The 22,177-nt window shown below is 37.3% G+C and overlaps 1 protein-coding gene across 1 annotated transcript in view; it reads right to left on the reverse strand.

Annotated features, from left to right (window-relative positions):
- Nucleotides 1-22,177, reverse strand: part of LOC104270468 (titin-like) — a gene marked incomplete at its 3' end in the record, with an annotated part of 104,495 nt that overhangs the window by 79,124 nt on the left and 3,194 nt on the right. Inside the window, 24 exon segments of the mRNA XM_009864887.1 lie at nt 369-537; nt 641-805; nt 924-1,147; nt 1,855-2,099; nt 2,636-2,866; nt 2,995-3,200; nt 4,041-4,183; nt 4,868-5,080; nt 5,194-5,254; nt 5,844-6,102; nt 6,568-6,633; nt 6,929-7,189; nt 7,844-7,963; nt 8,080-8,361; nt 10,036-10,173; nt 10,640-10,777; nt 11,587-11,724; nt 12,751-12,870; nt 13,347-13,499; nt 13,740-14,028; nt 15,756-16,000; nt 16,092-16,180; nt 16,921-17,208; nt 17,906-18,109. Of these exon segments, the coding sequence (XP_009863189.1) occupies nt 369-537; nt 641-805; nt 924-1,147; nt 1,855-2,099; nt 2,636-2,866; nt 2,995-3,200; nt 4,041-4,183; nt 4,868-5,080; nt 5,194-5,254; nt 5,844-6,102; nt 6,568-6,633; nt 6,929-7,189; nt 7,844-7,963; nt 8,080-8,361; nt 10,036-10,173; nt 10,640-10,777; nt 11,587-11,724; nt 12,751-12,870; nt 13,347-13,499; nt 13,740-14,028; nt 15,756-16,000; nt 16,092-16,180; nt 16,921-17,208; nt 17,906-18,109 (4,447 nt within the window).

Here is a 22,177-nt window from a genome sequence, read left to right on the forward strand (position 1 = left end):
TTATTTTCATGGATGTTTATGACTGCAGTGCCTAAGAATCAAACAGATAAGGATAATAAAAACTAGTCCTGGAGTCAGTGGCAGTTTTGCCTGCAGAGGCCTTTGAATTCAGAGACAGATAAAGGTTCCCTAAGTCTCTAATGTAAAAGCATTGGCTTTACAGAACACAAAATACACAAGCTGGAAAAAAAGGAGTGAGTCCTGCAGACATTTTATATCTCTTCGTCTTGCTGCAGTGCTAAGGCTGTTAGTAGTTTCAGTGGCCATTGGACTAAGCCCTTCAAGAGTACTCAGTGCATTGTAGGAGGCACTTTGCAGGATGGTGATTATTAAGTCCTTTACTATTAGAAGAAAATAAAAATACTTACTTTATTTTGGGGTATTTATGAGGAACAATGATATCACTGTTCTTCAGCCACACAATGTCAGGATTAGGGTTACCAGTAGCTTTCACTGCCATCTCCAGCCTAGAGCCCTCCTTTACACTAACATTCTTCAGCCTTTCCACAAAGTGTGGTCTGACAAGGTCTTCCTTAGCTGAAAGAGCAAGTGTAAGTTATCACAAGTGAAAATGGCATAACCACGTTTTTTAATAAGAAACACTCCTCAGCCTCCTGAAAACACCATGCACAGTGGATACCTTCCACAGTCAGTGTCACGGAGACTGAAGCTTTGCCTGCCCTATTCTGAGCAATTACAGCCCATTCTCCAGAGTCATCAGGCATAGCAGGAACAATGATCAATGACTGGGTGCCATCTTCTTTAATCACTATTTTATGGGTGTAGTCATTAACCACTTGTTGACCTGTAGATACACATGAGAAAAAAAATAGTTTGCACTCAAAACAGTGTCTTGACAAGATGTAAAATGCATATAAGATTGTTTTTAAGATTATTTCTTGATGAAAATAAGGCTGATATACCATTATGGAACCAGTAGGTCTCTGGCATAGGTCTACCAACAACTTTTAAGTCAAATCTTGCTGTTTGCCCCTGTGAACACTTAAATGATGTAGGTTTCAGGACAAAAACCGGCTTATATAGTCTCTCTAATTGTCCTTCATCAGTGTCTTCTAATCTGCGGCCAGGAGAACGAGAAGGAGAGCTGCGGGCAGGAGACCGAGAAGGAGAGCGTGGAGAAATAGACCTGGAAGAAAAAGATAAAGACAGATGTGTATGACAACATCATATAACAGTGGACTGACAGAATAAACAGAATTTGTCCTTAGCAAAACTTGTTTTAAAGAGATTAACCAATTCATCTACATGAGAAATTGTGGAAAAAATAATTTATAGTCAATTTTCGTTAGGTTTTTTACAGCAATTTGTATAGTTGAATAGTATTAGGATACACTATAGCCAGGGAAATTTTGAGGTCTTGGACACTCTACAGACATGTGTGTGATACCGTGCATTTTTGTGCTTGTGTGTATGTATATGTAGACAGAACACAGTAAATGGTAATGCTGGATTTTTTTCTATCATAGAAATACATCTATTTCAAAGGTAGGAAATAAGAGTTATACACAGTGTAAAAAACTCCAAGTGCAGAAGAATTTTGTTCCAAAACATGAGTACTTTAAAAATAAATATGGTTACTAAGGTTGTAAATCTGATACTGTGGCTGGGTATCCATGTGAATGATGATAGGCTGGGAACTGCATTGCTCATTAAGAAGGCAAATCAGACAAAGAGTTGGAACATGCATCAATATGAGCCATAAAAACGGCATTTAGAACTTCTCTGGAGGTATGCAAACTTCAATAACTTCAGCTCTTTAGGTGTTGTAAAGAGTTTTTGGACCTCTATCACAGTAGACTGAAGTCTCATGAAATTTATATATAGTGTACCTACCTATATCTTCTCATAACTTCTGGTCCTGGCATATAACCTGGAGTTGCTGTGGGTGCAACTGGCTCAACATAGAGTTTTGCTGAGCAAATGGCATTTCCTTTCATATTACTGGCAAAGGCAGTATAAATTCCTTCATCTTCAGGTAAAACAACAGGTAAATGCAGAGTGGCACTGCCGTCTTGCAGAACTTCCATGTGGTAGCGCTCTCCATGTCTTATGCGCTTACCATCTTTGTACCATGCAATCTGCACGGAGAGAGAGAGTGGAATGCTATGTGAGCTCTCCTAAGGACAAAGATCCAGTAACGCCCCACGCATACAGCATTACAGTTTCCTATTTTTCAGCTGATGCATCATCACAGTCCATGACTACATGTCAACTTTAACATTTTTACTTGAACGAGTAAGACTAAGGTAACATGTTTTCACGGAGCCTGAAACATGAATTTTGGAGCTAGGAACAGATATAGGGCCCATTTTAGCGAAGAGCAAAGTGACCTAGACCAGACTTGATATTGTGTTCCCCACTTGTGTGGGCTAGCTCCGTTATGCAGAAGCAGGACCAACTTAACTGGTGAGTTGAACATACCTCTGAACTGGCTAACCAACCTAACACTATTTTATTAAGGGTCAAAATGAAAATTCAGCTTGATGTCAAATCTAAAGACTGGATTTCCCTTGGGATTTGGTATTTTCTGTGCAGAATATCTGATAATGAGAATTTTCAAGTAGAACACATCAGGTGGTTTTTTAAAAGCATTAAAATTACAGGTTTGAGATACCTTTGGCAATGGATATCCTGTCATCTTGCAATGGAAAGTAACTCCTGTCCCTTCAAAAGTTCTGTAATTCTTTAATCTTAAATCAAATCCTGATTCTATAGCTTCAGATTCAGAAATATCAACCATCATCGCCTCTCCATCTTCTTCGAGAAGTTCATCTAAGGTGGTCTTAATAATTCTGAGTTCAATTTCCTTGATAAGTCTTTCTTCAAAAGAAGAAATATGGAATTCCTACACAAGAAAAAACAAAGCAACAAACCCAAGACCATTAGTTCTGTGTCAGATAATGACGTTGTAAAGAAGTGATTTCTACTGGTAAAATGCCAGCATACAAAATGAGTATGGATTGGTAGACATACCTCGTCTTCTACAAAAGTTCTGACCATCACTGTATCTTTTGCCATTTTCTTCCTAATCAGGGCTTGTTCTTTTTCATATTCTTTTTCAAAGTCACCATATGAAATAGCTGGGGCTACCTCAGCCACTTTAGGTTCTTGTACATATGCAGTCATCTGAGTTTGGTACATCATTTCTTGTTGCGATTTTATGTATGCTTCATAATCAGCTAAGAGTTAAGAACACATTAATTTTGATAAGTTCTTACAGCCTCTGTAGAGCCTCCCTGCCCTCAAGCAGATAGACACTTCCACCTAGTTTGGTGTCATCCGCAAACTTATTAAGGATGCACTCTATCCCCTCATTTAAATCACTGATGAAAATGTTAAACAGGACTAGGCCCAGCACTGAGCCTTGGGGGACATTCATGACCAGCCCCCAACTTGATTCGACTCCATTGACCACAACTCTTCACACTCAGCCATCTAACCAGTTTTTTACCCAGTGAAGTGTATGCCTATCCGAACCAAGAGCAGTCAGTTTCTTTAGGAGGATGCTGTGGGCAACAGTGTCAAATGCCTCACTAATGTAAAGGTAGACAACATCCACAGCCTTTCCTTCATCCAACAAGTGGGTCACACTGTCATAGAAGGAGATCAGGTTTGTTAAACAGGACCAGCCCTTCATAAACCCATGCTGACTGGGCCCGATCACCTGGTTGTCTTAGAATGGCATAGGCTGGAAGGGACCTAGTCCAACCTCCTTGTTATGGGCAGGGACGCCACCTCTCGACTAGACCAGGCAACACATGGGGACCGAGCGGGAATCGACCTCGGCGTTGGTCATTGTTGCCAGCACTGTGCTCAAACCAGAGAGCTAACCAGCCCCCTATATGTGCTGCAGAATGGAACTCGGAATGATCTGCTCCATCAGCTTCCCTGGCACTGAAGTCAAACTGACACACCTGGACACAGGCCTGTCTTAAATTGCAGCACAATCTAAACCATTTTTCCCATTTTTAAGTTAATTTTAAGAAATATTTTCTCCATTTTTTTAATCTACAATGTACCTTCTTCTAGTAAGGAGACCGTTGCAGAAGCTTCTCCGTGTTTATTACGAACAACAATAGTGTATTCTCCGGCATCGTCGGCAAAAGTCATGGAAATTTCAAGTTTGCATTCCCCGGTTTCTCTTTTGTAACTCACTTTGTATCTGTATAAAACAAAAAAGTACAAACTCTCTATAGCTCTGATGAACAGAATTTTTTTTTAGTTACACAATCATTCCTAACTTGTACAAGACACAAAAAAAGAGAAAGTTTTGTAGGCAATTCTCAATGAATCTGCAGAAAGGCACAGGAAAAGTAACCATGCTGAAACTACAGTATAGCTTTACTTTTTTTTCTGTTGTCATTAAAATAAATGGAATGCAAGCAGTTGTGTTGAAATAGTAAAATGACATATGCTGTGTGTGCATATTTTGTTCTAATAGGGGTTAGTTACTGCATGATATATTTCAAGAATGCTGTAAATGTATTCTTTTTTCTCTGGTAGAAAGAATGTTGCTTTCTGTAGACAGCATGAAAACAGGCTGAATGCAAACATTGTACACACAGAATAAAAAAAACGCAAAACTTTTTCCTGATTTGTTTTAAGGATATGCAGCATTTCTCCTTTCAAGGTCTTTTGAATATTTATATTGTAAAACTTAGCAGTCTTCTAAAGTCTCACAATAAGACATGATCCTATGACTTTTGCATTGCAAAAATAAAATTTCAGTGAAATCAGTGAAGTTACTGGGCTCAGCATCAGTAAGGGAATCAAAACTATGGTATTGCCAATTAAGCATTCTTTAAAATTATGTTTTAATAGGTCTTGTGCATTGTATTCAAAGTACCTGTAGCCAGTCGTTAGAGGAATTCCACCTTTTTTCCAGAGGACATGTGGCTTTGGGTTGCCCCCTACTTGGCATTCAAAAATAATGCTCCCACCTTCCACCAATTTGTGTACTATGGGTTTTCTTATGAAGAAAGGAGGTATGGGTTCTCCTGATACTTCCTCTGCCGCAGCAGAGACATCTTCCATTACAATGTCCTTTGTCTCCACATAGCTGAAACAAGATTCCAGAGCAGGTAAGTGAGCTCACATCTGAAGCTCTCATGAACAGAGTGCAAAAAACTAATGACCACAACATAAGCAGTCTGTTTAGGAAAGCAACTTTACCGTTTCTCTTCTGTAACAGTCTTCTCAGAAATCGTTTCTCGAGTCTCAATTTCTTCTGAAACTGCAAGGCAGATATGATATAGTGGATTTTAAAATACTTTAATAGTGCTTAAGCAGTGAGTTTAGTTGATGCAAAAACAGAAAAAGTTAAGTAGTTAGTTGGCTCAAAGAGCCAAGTACTTCCATGAAGGAAACAAGTTAAGAGTCTCCATTACCACGTAATTAGACTTTTCCTCATATTCTTACACCTCTGTTACCTAACAGGACTAGAATACAATCCAATGCACATGTTTTACTTGGGGAACTGACAAAAAGTCTGTTACATTACAAAGTAACATGCAGTTAACAAAGCTATAATCACCCTGCAGCGACAAGAGGAAATGCCTTCAAGTTGAGCCAAAGGAGGTTAGCTCAGGTATTAGGGAAAAAAAAAAAAAAAATCACAAAAAAGGGTTGTTAAGCACTGGAACAGGCTGTCCAGGGTAGTGTTTAAGTCATCATCCCTGTAGGTATTTAAAAGACATGAAGATGTGGCACTTAGGGACATGGTTTAGTGGTGGACTTGTCCGTGATCAGTTAACGGTTGGATTCAATAATCTTAAAGTTCTTTTTTAACCTAAACAATTCTATGATTCTTTAAATATATTTACCTTTCACGTGTAAGTGGCAAGACGTGCTGACACTCCCAGCCTTATTGGTAGCTGTGCAGGTAAATCTTCCACTGTCTTCTGCAAAAGCTTCACGAATTACCAGGCGAGCAAGTCCTGCTTTGAAAGTGATCTGAAAGTCCATTGAGCTCTCAATCTTGTAGTCTTCCCTGTACCATGTCACAGTAGGCTGAGGATGACCAGAGATATGGCACTCTAGAGTGACAGATTCACCTTCAGTCACAGTCTTATTTTTGAGGCCCTGTGTGACACACACACACACACAAAAAATCATGGTCAGTATATATCTTCACTATTAAACCAACATTTAAATAACTACGACCTATCTGAATGGAAAATGTAATGTCTACTTCAAAATAGTGCTCTGTTCAGCAGAGTATTGAGCACAAAAAAGGGATTTTGCAAAGGAAAGTATTTTAAACTGGCTTTGGGATCTCTGAACATTATTGTTAACAAGAAAATGAAAAGGTAGGTTGATATTTATATAGATCACGATGAAAAATTATTTTACTGCAGCAAAGGTCAATCTACTATGTAACATAATTGTGAAGAATCACCCCCATAACAGACATTCAGGATAGCTTGTGTCAGAGATAAACTGTACGGCTTAGAAAATTTTCATGGTCAGGTTCTCAAAGATTAAAGTTAGAATATAAACGTGGAGAAAACATAGTGTAACTCCCTAATCTACATACAAATTACTTACTGAGACTAAGGTGGGTGGAGTAGCAGGGATTTCTGCAGGCACAGGAACTCTGGCAGCTTCTGTCACCTAGGTTGTTTAAAGCACAGTTAATAAACACCTAACAAAGCCAAGGACTTTGTTTTCCTTAAAAACCAAATCAGCCACGAATTTAGATAAGGAAAGAAACTAGGCAAAAAGAACTCATTATTTGCCATAGGTAATTATTAGGTCCTTAAAAGGATTTGTGTAAAACAACAAAGAAATAAAAGTCAGCAGAATTCTGTAAAAGTGGAAAATTGTGATGAGGAAACAGAAGCAAGTGAGGCCATGCTACCTTCTTAGGCTGAAAGACAGGGTGATGAAAATTTACTTAATAACATACCTTTGCTTCACCTTCTTCCCGCATGGCTTCACCTTTAATGCTTACACCTGTCTCTCTTTTAGCCTCCACATCATAGTGACTTTTATAGGTCTCAGCAGCCTCTCCAAAGGGAAATTGTGGAGAGGCAGCTGGCTCTGCTTTTATCTTGATTTCATGTGGCTTTATCTGAGGAGGTTTCACAGGCTTGGTGATCTTTTGCACAGCTGAAGTAGCCGATAACTCTTTCTCCAGTGTAGCCATGGCAGATCCAGCTATTGAAACCTAGGGAACAGAGGACAAAGAGGTACAGCTTTGTTGTGCTCTTGTTTTCAAATGAGAGAGTATATCTCCTGAGCAGATTGCATATGTACCAGTTGCTTCCTTAGGTACATATTTGTTGACACTGCAAAAGCTACATATAAAAAAAAAGTTTTAGATTGCAGCAGTCGAATACCAGAGATATAATACCCTTGTATTATTTTTGGTGTGTCTAACATTCAAACATCTTTAATTTAGAATTTGCTCTTCAAATTCTCAGGAAGCTCTTAAGTGCAGCATGAAAAATATCCTCTAAATTTATTCACTCGAGTCCTTAGCTTTTGATTTAATCAGTCTGGTACTGCAATAAACAGTACTACTAATTACACAACTGTCAGTGATTAAAACTGAAGATATTTCAAAAAGTTATTGTAGGTGTAATAACTTTGGAAAATACACAAAAATCTTTCAAATCACATTTTAGCAGCTCACATGCTTGTTTATAGCACTGCTCTTTATTAGGCAAATGAGCCAACAAAAACAACTGTAGAGAACATACGACTTCTTCTGGGGAAAGCACCATACAGAAGTGGGAGGAGAAGACAACTGGAATGGGTGACCTGCTGGTTGTTATAAATGAGTATGCTGTTCTTCTCAGGTACAGTGTTCACTTCTTACCTCATATGTATGATCTGGTCTAGGAACCGCAATTTTGGAGACTGTAAAGTGAGGACTTGCTGTGCGGGGTCGTGGGTGTTCAACATGGATTGTTTTCTCAGTTTCTGTTGCTGTTTTTATCTACAGAAAGCAATGAAAAAAGTTGTTGGTGATGTGACACTATGATGCTGTTCTACGAACTGAAACAGGTTTCACTGGGACATAGTTTTTGGAAAAAGAACACAATGTAAACTGACTCTAACCTCTGTTGATAAGTAAACTTCCTTCTTTTCAGGAGCTGAGATATGTTTCTCAGGAGGAACATAGACAGTTTTAACTTCTTTAGTGACAACATGACGTTCTGCTGGGGCCGCAGCAACGTGGTCAGTTACAGCATGCTCTTTATAGCCATATTCCAAAGTTTTCTGCTTTACATAAGCTTCATCTGCTTGTTCTGTTTCCCAGGGTGATCGAACACGTGCCTGGTCAACTGCTGCAACAACTGTAGCTACAGCTTCAGCCCTTTTTCCAGCTTCAGTCTACAGATAACATTGGCAGAATTTATACAAATATTCATCATTATGTTAAAGGCTTGCAAATATAGCAAATACTTATAAACATAATGCTCAGTAAAGTGTATTCCAGACAAAGAGATATGCAAAAGAAGTAATGTAAGCATCAAATGTGCTCACCCATAAACATTTCAGTCAGTAGATTCAAATATAGACATATTTTTTCTAAGTTCTATTTATGCATACTCAGAACATATGTATCCTTGTGTGCTTTATAAATACCAATATTTGTGTGCAAGCACACTTTTAATACTTTAGTCACATTTACAGCTACTTGTCTAAGAGTATGGCAGGTGTGTAAACGTGCACATATTTTTAAAGTCAGTATGCTCATCAGCTCCATATAAATATTAGATACTACTAAAAAAAGTAGAGAATATGTCTAGCATCCAATGTGAATGTGTTTACTAAGGATTATTCCTATAAAAATTTTTACCACAGGCATATCTGTTAATTCAGTGCTACTCTCTTTTAAATGATGTTACAAAAGAAGGAAAACTGAGCTTTCTAAGAAACTGGAAATAATACATTTGTACCATGTCTTTTATTTGTTTCTAATAGCTGACAAATACTGTCAACTTCTATTTTATCAATGTCCAAATTTCTGCCCAGTCTGCCAATATGAGGTAAAAAGATGATTATTGTTAGTGTTTATTATTATTGTCATAAGTGATCTGGATGTAGCAAGAGAGCATATGAAAGATATACCTTGTAGATGGTAAAAAACCTAATAGATAATTTCATGCTGATTTTAAAAATCATTATCAACTTAAACAAAATTAATTTAAAGTGAGGCCAAAATTTGATTGTTTACAGAGATTTTGTTTTATTATTAAAGTAGAATTTAGGAAACAGGGAATTCTTATTCAGTACTGTTGCCAACTTCAAAATCATTGTTTAAAGCACCCTGAGTTTGGCTCTAAATTTATGCCATCTAACAAGTAACTGTAATCTCTTAGCACTCTGGCTCCTCTGAGTTTTATATGCTATGCTGTTTTATACCTTTTTTAATTTTTAAATGTACCCCACTGTTTCGAACAAAGTAGATGCATGGATAGCTCTTTATTTAAGAGCTGTTGACAGCTCTGCTATTCTTCCACATATGTGAGATTCTGTCTGTTTTATAGTAGAAAAGCTTTTCTCCCATGTGAGTCCTTCTGGAATAAAGCAGTGTCAACAAGTGCCTGATCATCACAAATAACAAACTGGACAAATTTCAATGGATGATAAAGTTGAAATTGTACAAAGAACAATACAATTCAAGCCTTAATAGCGAGCGATTGTTTCATCTGACAACCATAAAATTGCAAGGAATCATCCTGTAGGAAAAAAGATCACAGTCAGAAATCTGAACCAATACACATTCCTTGAAAGTCCTTGGTAGGATTACACAGAGAAATCCAACTGTAGTCTTCAAAGTGGCATTTCCTAACAGGGTGAGACATAAACCTCTTTAACACTAGAAACTTAAATCACACAGACCACACAGACCACTACTTGACAATCGTACCACTTAGCATGTATGTTATCAGGACCATATTTGAAGGCGTTCTACTGTACCCAAGCAGTTCTGAAAAGATGAAGTTTGCAGATAAAACAAATTGTAACAGTTCATTTCACATCTGCAACAGCTATATTCACCTGATCATAAGCTAGATGAATTTGTTCTTGCTTGGCTGTAATTTCTTCTCTAGTTCTGGATACTGTGACTGGTGCTTTGGTTTTATCAGTGGAAATTATTTTCGGGACTACAGTAGTTTTCTTAGCTTCCTTTTTAATCTAATTATTACAGTAGAAATAAAAGTTTCAGTTACAGATACTTGAACAACAGGAAAGCATTTTGGAATGGGAGCAGGTATGGAGAATTAAGGGGTTAGGTCCTTGTGCACTGCACACAGTTTTGTATTACAGGTATACTGTTAAATATCGTTATACCCTGACACCTATATTTGGAAAAGAAGTAAAGTGTTTTTTTAATAAAAAAGTTAAAATGCATTTCAGCAGTCAGTCAGTCCATTCCAAAGGTCAGTCAGAAGAAAATTAAGGGCATCCTATTAATGAAAACCATTAGGGGAGAAAGATAGAGGTGGAATAGTTTAATTAATGGTAGTTCTTAGAGTTTGTAAGTGGAATAAATCTTAGAAAAAATGAGCTGAAAATGTATAGTTAGTATTTTTTGAGAAACATGTAAGGATTGCAAAAAGAGAGAAAAAAACCCAGATGTGGTGATAATAGTGCTATTCACCTTTTCATGGGTTATGCTCACTTGTTCTTGTTTGGTAGCAATTCCTTCTTTACTTTTTGATGTTATGACCGGCGGTTTAGGTTTATCAGTGGTAATTACTAACTTAGGTACAGAAGGTTTCACATCTTCCTTTCTTATCTAGTTATTATGGTAAAGAAAAATAATAATAATCAATTATGTCTGTTGTCAAAATTGTCCAAGTTTTTGGGAAGGTGGGACAAGGTTTCAGAATGTATATCAATAAGGGAAAAACATCACCTGATAAATAGAATAAGTCCTTCACACAGACCAAGCTACAGCCTACCTTTTATGCTAGCTGAACAAAGTGCATTCTAATGCATTAGCATGTTGCATTAATCTGTGTGTGAATTAGAGAAGAGTCTTCCAGCTTCCCACTTAATTGTTATATATCATTATGTTTTGTAGAAACTGTTTGTATAAAAACAAGTATTACTGACTTAATATTTACTCCCATCAGTAGATGGAACTATTTCATCACTTACTCCAACAAACAAAGGTTCCACAATGTAGTCTAGTGGATACATTCAGTCCTCATACAAATACGAACTTCATTACATCAAACTCCACATATAAACACCATATCACAAGAGCTAACCTTTACAATTTATCTTCAGAAATCTACCTTCAGACAAAAAGCAAAGGTCATTAAACATCAGATGAAATTCTAAGTACCCTGGCAATAAATGCCATAATGCTCAAAGGATCTGTAGGAAGGGCAGTTGCACTTTTCCTCTGCAGGGAGAGCTGCTATGAAGTCAGTAAAACTAGACCTGCAATGGGCCTGTATCTGGAATGCCTGGCTTTATAAAGTTTTCATTTTGTAATCCTCTCTTCATAAAAAAGTAGAGCAAAGATACATAGCACATTTGAAGAACGATTTTTTTTTTAGACTTACAATGAGTTAAACATCTGTAATATTTATTTACCTTTTCATGAGCAAAGTGCACTTGCTCGTGTCTGGCAGATATTTCTTCTCTAGCTCTTGATATTCTTTCTTCTTCCTTGGCTTTGTCTGTGGCAATTATTACTGTGGGTAATGGTGTTTTCTCTGGTTCTTTTCTTACCTAGATGTTTACAAATAAAAAAGCTTAAATGATATGTTGTTTAGAAATACAAGGTATATGGTTTTCGATACTTTTGGAAGAGAGGACAGAAATGAAAAGAAGGAAAAATGTCAAACTAGATTTCAAAATCATCTAGTTGGGAAACAACAATAATAACATAAACAGACTTTATAAAACGGCTGTGAATTTAGCAAGAAAATAATAAAACATTCCACAATTGCTTGCTTTGCTACTGAAAGCAGTAATAAAACGCAATTGGATCAGAGAAAAACCATTCTGCATCATAATCAGTTTGAGAAAGTGTAGAATATTAAAAACAATTTTAGGCAATTTTTACTCTGCCAAGACATTCTGATGCAATCTGCATGTAAACATGTAATTTTTTGTCCAGGTGGATTCCTATTTCTCCATACTTTAAAGACAGGTTATACTTTCTTCCTCAGGCATTTCAGATAGAATGCAATTTTAACATTTTTCTATAAAACCTTGTCTTCCATTAGATAACATTTTTCTGATAAAACACATGTTAAAATAATCAGAATTCCAATCACTCATCAGTATTTTCAGAACTGATTTCAATGCAGAAAGCTTTTCCTCATTTTTCTGATCCACTGTGCTGCAAACAAACAAAGCAAGCTACATATGGCAAGCTTAGAAACAAAATCAGAAAAAAACCCTGAAAATTGAAGAAGTATTTCCTACATGTCAATTCTTTAAATGATTGAGAATACTATCTAGTAAATCATCACACAGTATATTAAAAAAGTAAATTCTTTTTAAGTTAATGTTTTGCACATTAATCATGTTCTTAGGTATTATTAACGGAAGTAAAATAAAAAAATGAAAGACCATCATCATCAAAGAGAGACAGGAGAATGATAACAATGTAAACTAGAAGAGTAAACACACAAAAAGAAAAAATAATGTTACAGTATGTCATTTGTCTTGTTCATAGGCATGTCTCTGTTATATCAGATTTTTTGAACAAAGTAGGGTATGACAATCATAGGTAACATCTGTATTCACCTTTTGATGAGAGATGTGCCTTTGTTCTTGTGTAGTAACAATTCCTTCTCTAGATCTTGATATTATTGTTTGCTTTGTGGCTTTATCACTGGTAACTACTACTGTTTCCTCCTTTCTCATCTGATTTTTATAGCAAGAAACAAAAACATCAAAGCCTTAAGATTTATTTTAATAAATTGATCATTAAAAGAAGAGGAGAGGAAAAAATAAGAGAGGAATTCAAGTGAAGGAAAAATTATTTTACTCCTAGTTAAGACATTATAAAAAAGATATTAGAGGAAAAGCTTCATCAGTGTAAGAACAATGTTAGAAAATAAATTAAAAGGGAGAGTAGAGGATCACTTTCATAGAAGGCATTCTTAAACTTGAAAACAGTTTAAGAATGATTAATTCAATCCTGCTATGACAGAAAGCAATGGAATAAGTGATCCACAAACATTCCTTTACAGTCCAGATGCTCTGTACAGGAGTTTGCATGCTTTGGTGGTACACTGGGTAATATCTTGTTAATTCCTGAAAGTGAATCATGCCTTGCTGGTATGTTGGACGAAGGGATAAAGGGAAAATCATAGAATATCTGTGCTCTATATTTCTACCTGCTCCTGAACAGGCTGAACGTGGACTGCAGTCATTGCTGCCCGTTTAGCAGTTTGCTCTACAACACCTGGAGCTGGTTCTCTCACCATGGCTTGATCCACAGCAGCAACAACCGTAGCAACAGCTGCTGTTCTCTCACTGTCCCTTCTCACCTATATTAGTCACATCAAAAGACATTTTTTCATGTTTTGCGTACATTCAGAAGAAGCACAAAACAAATACAGAGACAGAATGTTGCAAAGCAGCATTTAAGTATTTGCAGCAGAACTCTCTCAACAGCAGGCACACATGTGCTTCTGCACACAGCCTCTCCAGTACCATTTAGCAGATCTATTCAGGGGTGAGTCCACATGCAGAGCAAAACCACTGCTCTTTAGAAAAATAGACTTTACCTCTCTAGCACCAGCCGCAACCTCGCCAGCAGCAGCACCGCTAACGGTAATTTGTTCTTGGACCCCGTATCTCCCCTCCCATCTTTCTTCAGTTTTTATTTGGGTAGTGCTTGTAGATACTCTTGTTTCCTTCATTTGGGCTTCTGTGGTTGCAGTATATCCTTCCTGCTTCCAAGGAGGAAGGACATCGGCCCCAGCTGTTGTCACTACTTGTGTTTTACGGATTGGAGATGGAGATTTCACTGGCCTAATAGGTGAGGTGGAGATTCGTCCAGCAGGAGAAACAGACCTAATGAAAAAATAAAGTATTCATATAATTAACGTAGTGTCATATAATGACAACTATATAAACAACTTCAGCCTAAACTTGAACTCACACCTCATTAAGGGTATCTTCAGTACTTTGTAGTTTGGGGTTTTTTTTAAGTTTTTGAGGTGTCCTACTTGTAAATTACACTTATTTGTTTTAACATGTGTGTTTTTGTCACACTCATAACTGCAACATATCTTTGTAGTAGCTTAGTTAGATTTCCAAATAGAAATAAGGATAAATGTCAGAAGGTATTTCGCTCAAGCATATATATTTAGAATATAAAGCTACCTCATTAGTTTCCATTTGCTCCATCTTAATTTTCCTAGTAGGAGTACTATAAAAGGCTTACAGCCTGTGAATATTGCATACTATACTTGTGGTCCAGTCTCTGCGGAGAGACAAAATGCTGAGTGAAACTGCTCTCTATAAAAATATCATGTCACAGACACCTAGCAACAACAAAAGTGTACCTACTCCTGTACCACATCTCGTTTCCACGTGTCATCAATACATATGTTCAGCCTCCAGCCAAGCTTCTGCTTAGGGCCTGTATTTTTTTCCATACTTATATTTACAAATCTCAGCCACAATAATTGGTAGCCACTTGGAAAATGTTAGTTTCTAAATGGTAATATTAAAAAAAATCAGTCCCCATAGAATCACAGAATCCTAGAGGATAGTTTTAAAGCTTTTTTTTCAAAATGCTTTAACAGGCTTTCTAAACTTTGGGAGGAATTTTTTATGCTGTTTCCCAGATAACATTAACAAACTGAAGCAGTAGAGGGCAGCAGCATCCTATTAATTTTTAGATTGTCTACTGCACTGTATGTCTAAAAGTGGTTTGAAAATCAGGTTTGATGAACTTCGAGTTCCATATGCACTCTAGATGGCACTATCAAATTATTCTTTCATCTGCACAGTTTGTTAGTTATTGCTAGTTATTATCAATCCATTTGTTCCGGTCCTTGCCAGTTATTCTCAATGAGGCAAAATTCACCAGCGTGCCTAGATCTGGTAATTTAAACCATGCCCTTGTGAGTACTCAGCTTGGAGATATTCCCTCCACAATGTTCGTATTCCAGGATGCTGAAACTGCAGGACTTTCAAACCAATTTTCTCATCACCTATCTCTCAGCACAGACCCCCTTGGATCTCCCAGGACACGAGCTCCGCTTTTCAACTTACTTTCCTTCTCAAAATCATTTATGTAGCAGAGCTAAACTTCATTTTTCAATAACCACATTTACCTTGGCTACCTTCAAAACATTATTTCTGCAGTCACTGCCAGCACACACAAAGAACAAGTTGTTCATGTTTTTTGATACATCCTTCCATTCTGCTTGCCACACATCAGTGTCACTGCTCTTTTCTCTGTCTAAAATAATCAAGGATGAAGTGCTCTACTATGCTTCTTTTTCATCATGAACTTAGGGCTCTGAGTGCTGCTTCAGCTCTATATAAAGCAATCAAATGGGATTTAGTCCCTAAAGGATCTTCTTCTCTACGGGACAGGAAATTTACATACGAGCTACGCATTGCTATAGCAGGGGTGAAAATAGTGCATTATAGCTCACCATCAGAATAAACTCAGTATCAAGTCAGTGCCTTCTTCCATTTTATACTGTGCTCTCATTCTACAGCATTATTGTAATATGTGAAGGTGATTAAAAAAACAATCTTGTGTGAAAGGATAATACGCTTACCTTACTGGTGAGGGTGTTGGTGCTCTGACATGTCTTACAGGTGATGGTGATTGTCTAACAGGTGATGGTGATTGCTGTCGTGCCATTTGTGCTTTTGCAGCACTTATTGGTGGGGTTGGTGATTTTGATGTAGGTCTAGGAATCATGCGTGGAGGTGCTTTGTGTGGGAGCTGCTGGGCTGTCGCACCTTCTATGACCATTTCAACACTTGTAAGTGATCTGGCATCAAAGTGGGTTTCAGTCTTCTACAACAAAAATCAAGAAAAAAGATCCTAGATACTGTAGAAGTAATTGTCCACATTTTAGCCTTAATTGATTTATTTTTGAAAAATGTACCTTTTCAATTCTGGCTTGTCTTGTTTGCGAAATCTGAGCAGTCGAAACAATTGTCTTTGTCTTTTTAGCAGGAACGGCTTCTTCCTCACCTTATGGAAGAGAAAACATGGTCACAAGAATTGTATATGGCAACAAACAATAAGCAGTTTTAGAAATAAATGAATGGTCAATTCCAATTATATCCAAATTCACATAAATATAGACAGAATCAGGCAGCCATCTGTTTCCCTGCAGTATCTATAGACAGATAATTGTGAAAACAGTTGAAATAATATTTCTGCATCACTGTGTCAGAGAAAAACCCCAAGCCAAAACAAAATACATTTACTGTAGATTTTTCAGAAGCAGTCTTGGATCTCAATTGACTGTAAAGTCTGGAGGTCTATCTGAGATGAAATCAAAGCAAGACTGCTCTGGGGAGAATGATTCACTGCTACAACTCTAGAAGATCTGTCTTCATCCTTACCAGGCTCATTACATGATCATGTACAGTTATGCAGTCCAATATATCTATTCTATCAAAGCTAGCTTACAAATACAACTCTGAGAAACCTACAGAACAAAATGAGAACAACTGAAAGTATCCCACACTTTTTTCTGTCTACTGTATCCTTAGTTTAAAGAAGACCCACTCTGGAGAAAAAGTTCTTTTAAATTCTCAGACAAAAATCTTCACCAAATTTCACCAAAGGCACTGTTTTTTTCCAAAGCAAGTTAATAACTCTTAAGAAAGAAGCTATAAATTATCTTACTGAATATAACTTTGATGAAGCCGTGTGTATTGTACCATTACCATTACAACAATGAATACTCTCTTAATTTTGGTTACCTTGAATCAGCAATTCAGCTGTTGAAGTAGCACGTCCCGTATTATTTGTGGCATTCACTGAATAGGTACCGGAGTCTTCAGGATATGCTTCTGCAATTATTAAGCTGTAAAGGTCTCCTTCTTGTAAAATTTGAAAATCGGGGGAGCTTTGGATTTCTACTCCATCCCGATAGAACTTCACCACAGGTGTAGGGATTCCAGTCACTCTCACATCAAGTCGAACTTGACTTCCCTGCCTTGCAGTCATGCTCTGTAGTCGTTGTGAGAAGTTTGGTGGTGCTGTTCCAGCTGCAATTTTATTCAAGAAATAAATAGAAAACGAATAACATCTGTTAAAAAGAACTGTAGGGGCTAGACATTTCATAAGGTATATTTCTCATCCATGTGCTACTGACAGATGTTCTATCTTCTCAAACTTTCAAAACAGTAAGAGTCAATTTGCCAAAATTCAAATACCCTTAACTTTTTTCATATGCTTAAAACTTCTGATATTTCTGATTATGTGCATAATTACAAATGTTTCTAGAATTAGAGATACATGGATTATAGCCACACTTAGTAAGCACTGTCTCTTGTGTATGGCCTTTTATATGAGTTATTCTGTTAAATATCACTTATACCATTAAATATCATTAAGGTCTCCATCCTGAAGAACTTTATCCTTTCTTTTATGTGTGGTTTGAATGTAGCCAGTGTAACAGATCACATGAGCAGAATCACACAGGCTAAACCAGAAGTTCGTAATTGTGATTAAGAATTTATAAGATCACGATTAAATTTCATACAGTTAAGGTGTAAAGGACACAGTTAGAAATCACTGGTGAGAATATATGCTGAATTCTAGATTGCTTTAGGAACAGGAATTTGGTTTGTTATTTCTTTGCTGATCATGTACTTCAAATGTTTTTCATTATCTGTGACACTTCTGCTGTCACCCTTTCTCTCGTGTTGCTAGCGTAGAGATTTGTGTTTAGCTGCTTGATACCTGTGACAAGTAGCTCAGCAGTACTAGTTGCTTGCCCAGATCCGTTGGTAGCTTGCACGGTATATCTTCCACTGTTTGCTTCCGTCACGGTGGAGATCACCAGTTTAGCGCGGCCATCACTAAACGAGATCTGCACACCGGGCAGAGTTGCAGCAGAGAGAACCTGGCCATCCCGATACCAGCTCACCTCAGGAACTGGGAAACCTAAAGAAAAAGGAAGATAAAAAGATATTATGAAATGCCAGATAGCAAAAATTACCATAATGCTAGCTGACATATACCCAGTTATAGTGGAATGTAATGGCATAGGCACTGATCAATGATTATACATCCAGTGACACAGTGGTAAAGGAATTGTCCCTAAAATACACAGAGCATAGGACAACTGCACAGTTTCCTGCATTTAGAAGATCAAATAATGAGTGGACTGTAGCGTCTGGCAATCCGGTTGAGTAATAAAAGTTTAGCAAAATTATGAGTGGGATGAATTAATGCATCCAAGATTTTTTTTTAATTAATGATTTATTTTCTCCATCTAAGTAGCATTGCTTGTTGCTAACAAAATTATACAATTCAATACTTTGGAGACAGAGTATAAATCAGGTTTTCCAACCAAGTTAAGTAGTTGTCCTAATACTAAATGACTTCAGAAAATGAAGTGCCAGAAATGTGACTGCTGTGGTGACTAAAATCAAGCGCTATTGGTATTCTGATATTGTGATTTATTTTTGGTGTTGTTTTTTTTTCTTCTGGAGTGAATTTTTTTGAGTTTAGTAGAAAACAGTCAGCTAGAATCAGCTGATATTCTTCTGTTGAAATATATTATTCTTTTGCTGTCAAGGCCATGAGCAAGACTCTTCTAATCAAAAGATTTTCACCTGAATCTACAGCTGATTTCTTAGCTTTAAATAGTGATTTTAAATTCCTAATGAGAATTCTCCTCCCAGTGTTCTACTCGGCCAACTTTACTGAGCAACCAAAACTCATCTCATGAACAGGTAAAATTTTTCAATGAGCCACATAAGGGGAAGAGCTAACTTAGAGAGATAGTTCCAGCTCCAAGCCTCTTTCCTAGGACACCATTTCTCCAAAATCTAAAACCTTGCAAATTTATTTCCTGTACATTCCCCACTCAAGGCAAGTCACCCATTGCACTGCCCAGGGTTTCAGGAATGAGATCTGAGACTGCACTTACTACTGCTGCTGTTCTAATTTTCCCAGTTCCATTCTCTGTGTTTTGAAAAGCCCCAGGACCACAGAAATCTGCTTCCTTCCTAAAGTATTCCTCCCACAAACTTATTTAATTATTTGGAGTTGTCAAAAATTATGGCTGGTCCAGGCACTTCCCAAACAGGAAGGAAAAGGGAGTAAGGTAGAGACACAGATTGGAAAAGAAAACTAAAACAGCTTTAATAAAACAATAATAGCACTAATTAAAAAATGGAAATAATTGAAAACATACAAATATATGCAAAACTAATATCTAACCCAACTCCCCCATGCCAGTAGCAATCCCCACCAATGCTACAGATCAGGCAGGCACTGGGGAAGTCCCAGGCTCAGTGGCAGAGCGGGACCAGATACAGGAGCTGGATTTGGGAACTCAGGTATTCAAATCAAGGGCAGAAGAACAGAGAGAATCTTCCTTGGATGCCAGCCATTGAAGAAGAGGGCCCAGCCCCTGTGATCCCTCAGCTTTATATGGGACATGATGTATATGGAATGGAATACTTAGCTGGTCAGGTTTGGGTAACTTGCCCTGTCTGTTCCTCCCTGGAGGTGCAAACCTTTTACTTCCTTTCAACCATTTTACTTCCCAGCACCCCCAGCATGACACACAGGACTTAGCAGTGACCTTGGTCGCTACAGGAGCAAGTATCAGCAAGAGCCTTTCTGCATACCAATCCTTGGTAGTAACAATAAACATCAGGCGTTATCAATTCTAGTAGCAGACACTGTCTGCACAACATGCTGTTATCTTCAGAAAAGGAAGTCTCTTAAAGGAGACTGGGCTGAAAAGTAAAATCACTGAATGAAGAATCGGTTCTGTTCTAGATCAAACCAAGACAAGAGTTTTAATCTGCCAGGAATATGACTACATGAGACTAAAATGAAAGAGAAGCTGAGATATGAAGACTGAAGCTTTTACTGGTTGTCTGCAGTCATGTCAGAACTTGGCTAGAAAAGTTTTAAAGTTTACTCATAGTTGAAAAATTGATTTTTAGATACACATAAAATAGAAAGGCACACAGAAAGAGGAAGAAAATATGGCCAGTTTTAGAGAGGATTAGCAATCAAAAGGCTAAAAATACATTTAAGCACAGTTAATTTTGCAGATGAAAGTTACTAAAACAGCCCTAATGTGGCTGGTGTGATTAAATTTTGTACTACTGCTATAGGAAAACTTGGACATTACCACCAGAAACATAGAGCACCCAGCACGATCCCGCTTTGATTTCATCCAGAGCTACATGCCTTTGTGCAAATGAGGTTCAAAATGTTTTAAGCTAGAAAACCAAAAGCCATGTTGTCAAGAGTAAATTGCTTGAAACATTGTCAAAATGTTTTATTTTTGTGGTGAATCATCATACGATGACTAGCAAAGATGGGGGCTTGTATGGCAGGTTGAACAAAGCCTACTTTTTTTTTAAATGGCATCTATTTTAACATCTCGAACTGGTATGCTCAAAGGATCCAAAGTTAGCAGCCATTTTGAAAATCTGAGCTTAAATTTTTATCAAAAGAAACTCCACACCACAAATTTGATTAGCATTCTGCTAGTGCCATGCCGCAGAGCTGGGGACTAAAAGGCCATACCTGCCTCAGATTACAGATATTTTTGCCTGGAATATACCGAGTAGGGACTTACTTTTATACATGTCAAATTACACTATGATTTGAATATTAATTATCAGAAAATTCTTTTTTTTTTTCATTTTAAAACTGTCCTTGAGTCTTTTTGAGTTTTATTGCCAGAAAGAGGAAAATTAACCCAAAGCACTTCAGCTGCACTGCTTAAGTAACTGAATTCAGTGAAATTGTCCGGACAATGACATGATGGGAGCTGCCAACCTACGTACAATCTCTGTGTTGCTTTCGACAATATACAGAGTGTAAAGGCTGTCTTGCATTGGGAAATACCTGAATATATTGGTCCCTCAGCTATTGCTCACCAGCATGACTCTCCTGTCTCCGCAGCATGACATCCCAGCTGCTCTAGCATTTATTGCTTTTAATCATGGGGTTTGTGCATTCTGTGCTTTCTGAGTGCAGGGAGAAGTATTGGGTATTTTTGTCTGATGTCAAATCTTTTTCATGCGGCACTTAATTCACAGTCTGATACAAGAGTACAATTCATTTGTTCTAGTCTTCTGGCTGCAAAATTTGATCTCCGGTGGTTGCTAAGCTCTTCTTGGTACTCTCAGATTAACTGGTTTTCACATCTGAATTGTAGCTCTGTACTAATACTTGACTTGTACATGCAAGGGCAGCATTATCACACATACAAAGAAAGTCTGAATTTCAAATCCAAAGTAATTCATGACAGATAGGTAGGGCAGACAGTATAGCAGAATAAAACCGTGTAATCCGTTATTTACGCAATTAGTTTGAGAAATAAAACATTTGTATTTTTTATGCATTAGAAAAACTAAATGCCAAGCTACTGTCAGATCTGTGTATGCTTTTGTGAAACTTGGACTATTTTTCCTGCCTCAGTGTGAATAAAAGTTAAAAGGAGATTGCCTTACTTGATATTTGGGACTAAGATACAAATACAATATATGCTACTAAAAAAAAAATGCTGTATCTCCTCTTTGTAAGAAGTTCTCCTCCCAAGTACTCCATGATATCACACAAATTAAAAAAGCCAAAATCATGTATTGAGCCATAATATTAGTGTCCTAACTTGTTTTGATGATACATTTATGTATTTGTAATAAGTATTGTAATCATCAATGGAAAGAAACTTTTCACAGAAAATTTACAGTGTACAGACAACTGTCAGGGCAAGTAACTGAAAAGTAGAGGGACAAATAACAGAATAAGGCATGAAAAAATATCATGGATGCAGACTACAGAACATGTTCAAACACCTTGTGAGAGCCAGCGTTATCCCCAGAGACCAAGGGATGAACGACAGTGGACCATAGATGTCACAGATCTTTATAGTTGGACAGATCATGTGTTTGCACCTGTTGCAGAGCATCTGGGTAGTGTTTTACGGCATGTGAATCATCACATTGCTAATGCCTGTAAGACAATATAGTTCCA

This window comes from Apaloderma vittatum, unplaced genomic scaffold, assembly GCF_000703405.1.
Source record: "Apaloderma vittatum isolate BGI_N311 unplaced genomic scaffold, ASM70340v1 scaffold3260, whole genome shotgun sequence".
In the NCBI taxonomy this organism is placed as follows: Eukaryota; Metazoa; Chordata; class Aves; order Trogoniformes; family Trogonidae; genus Apaloderma; species Apaloderma vittatum.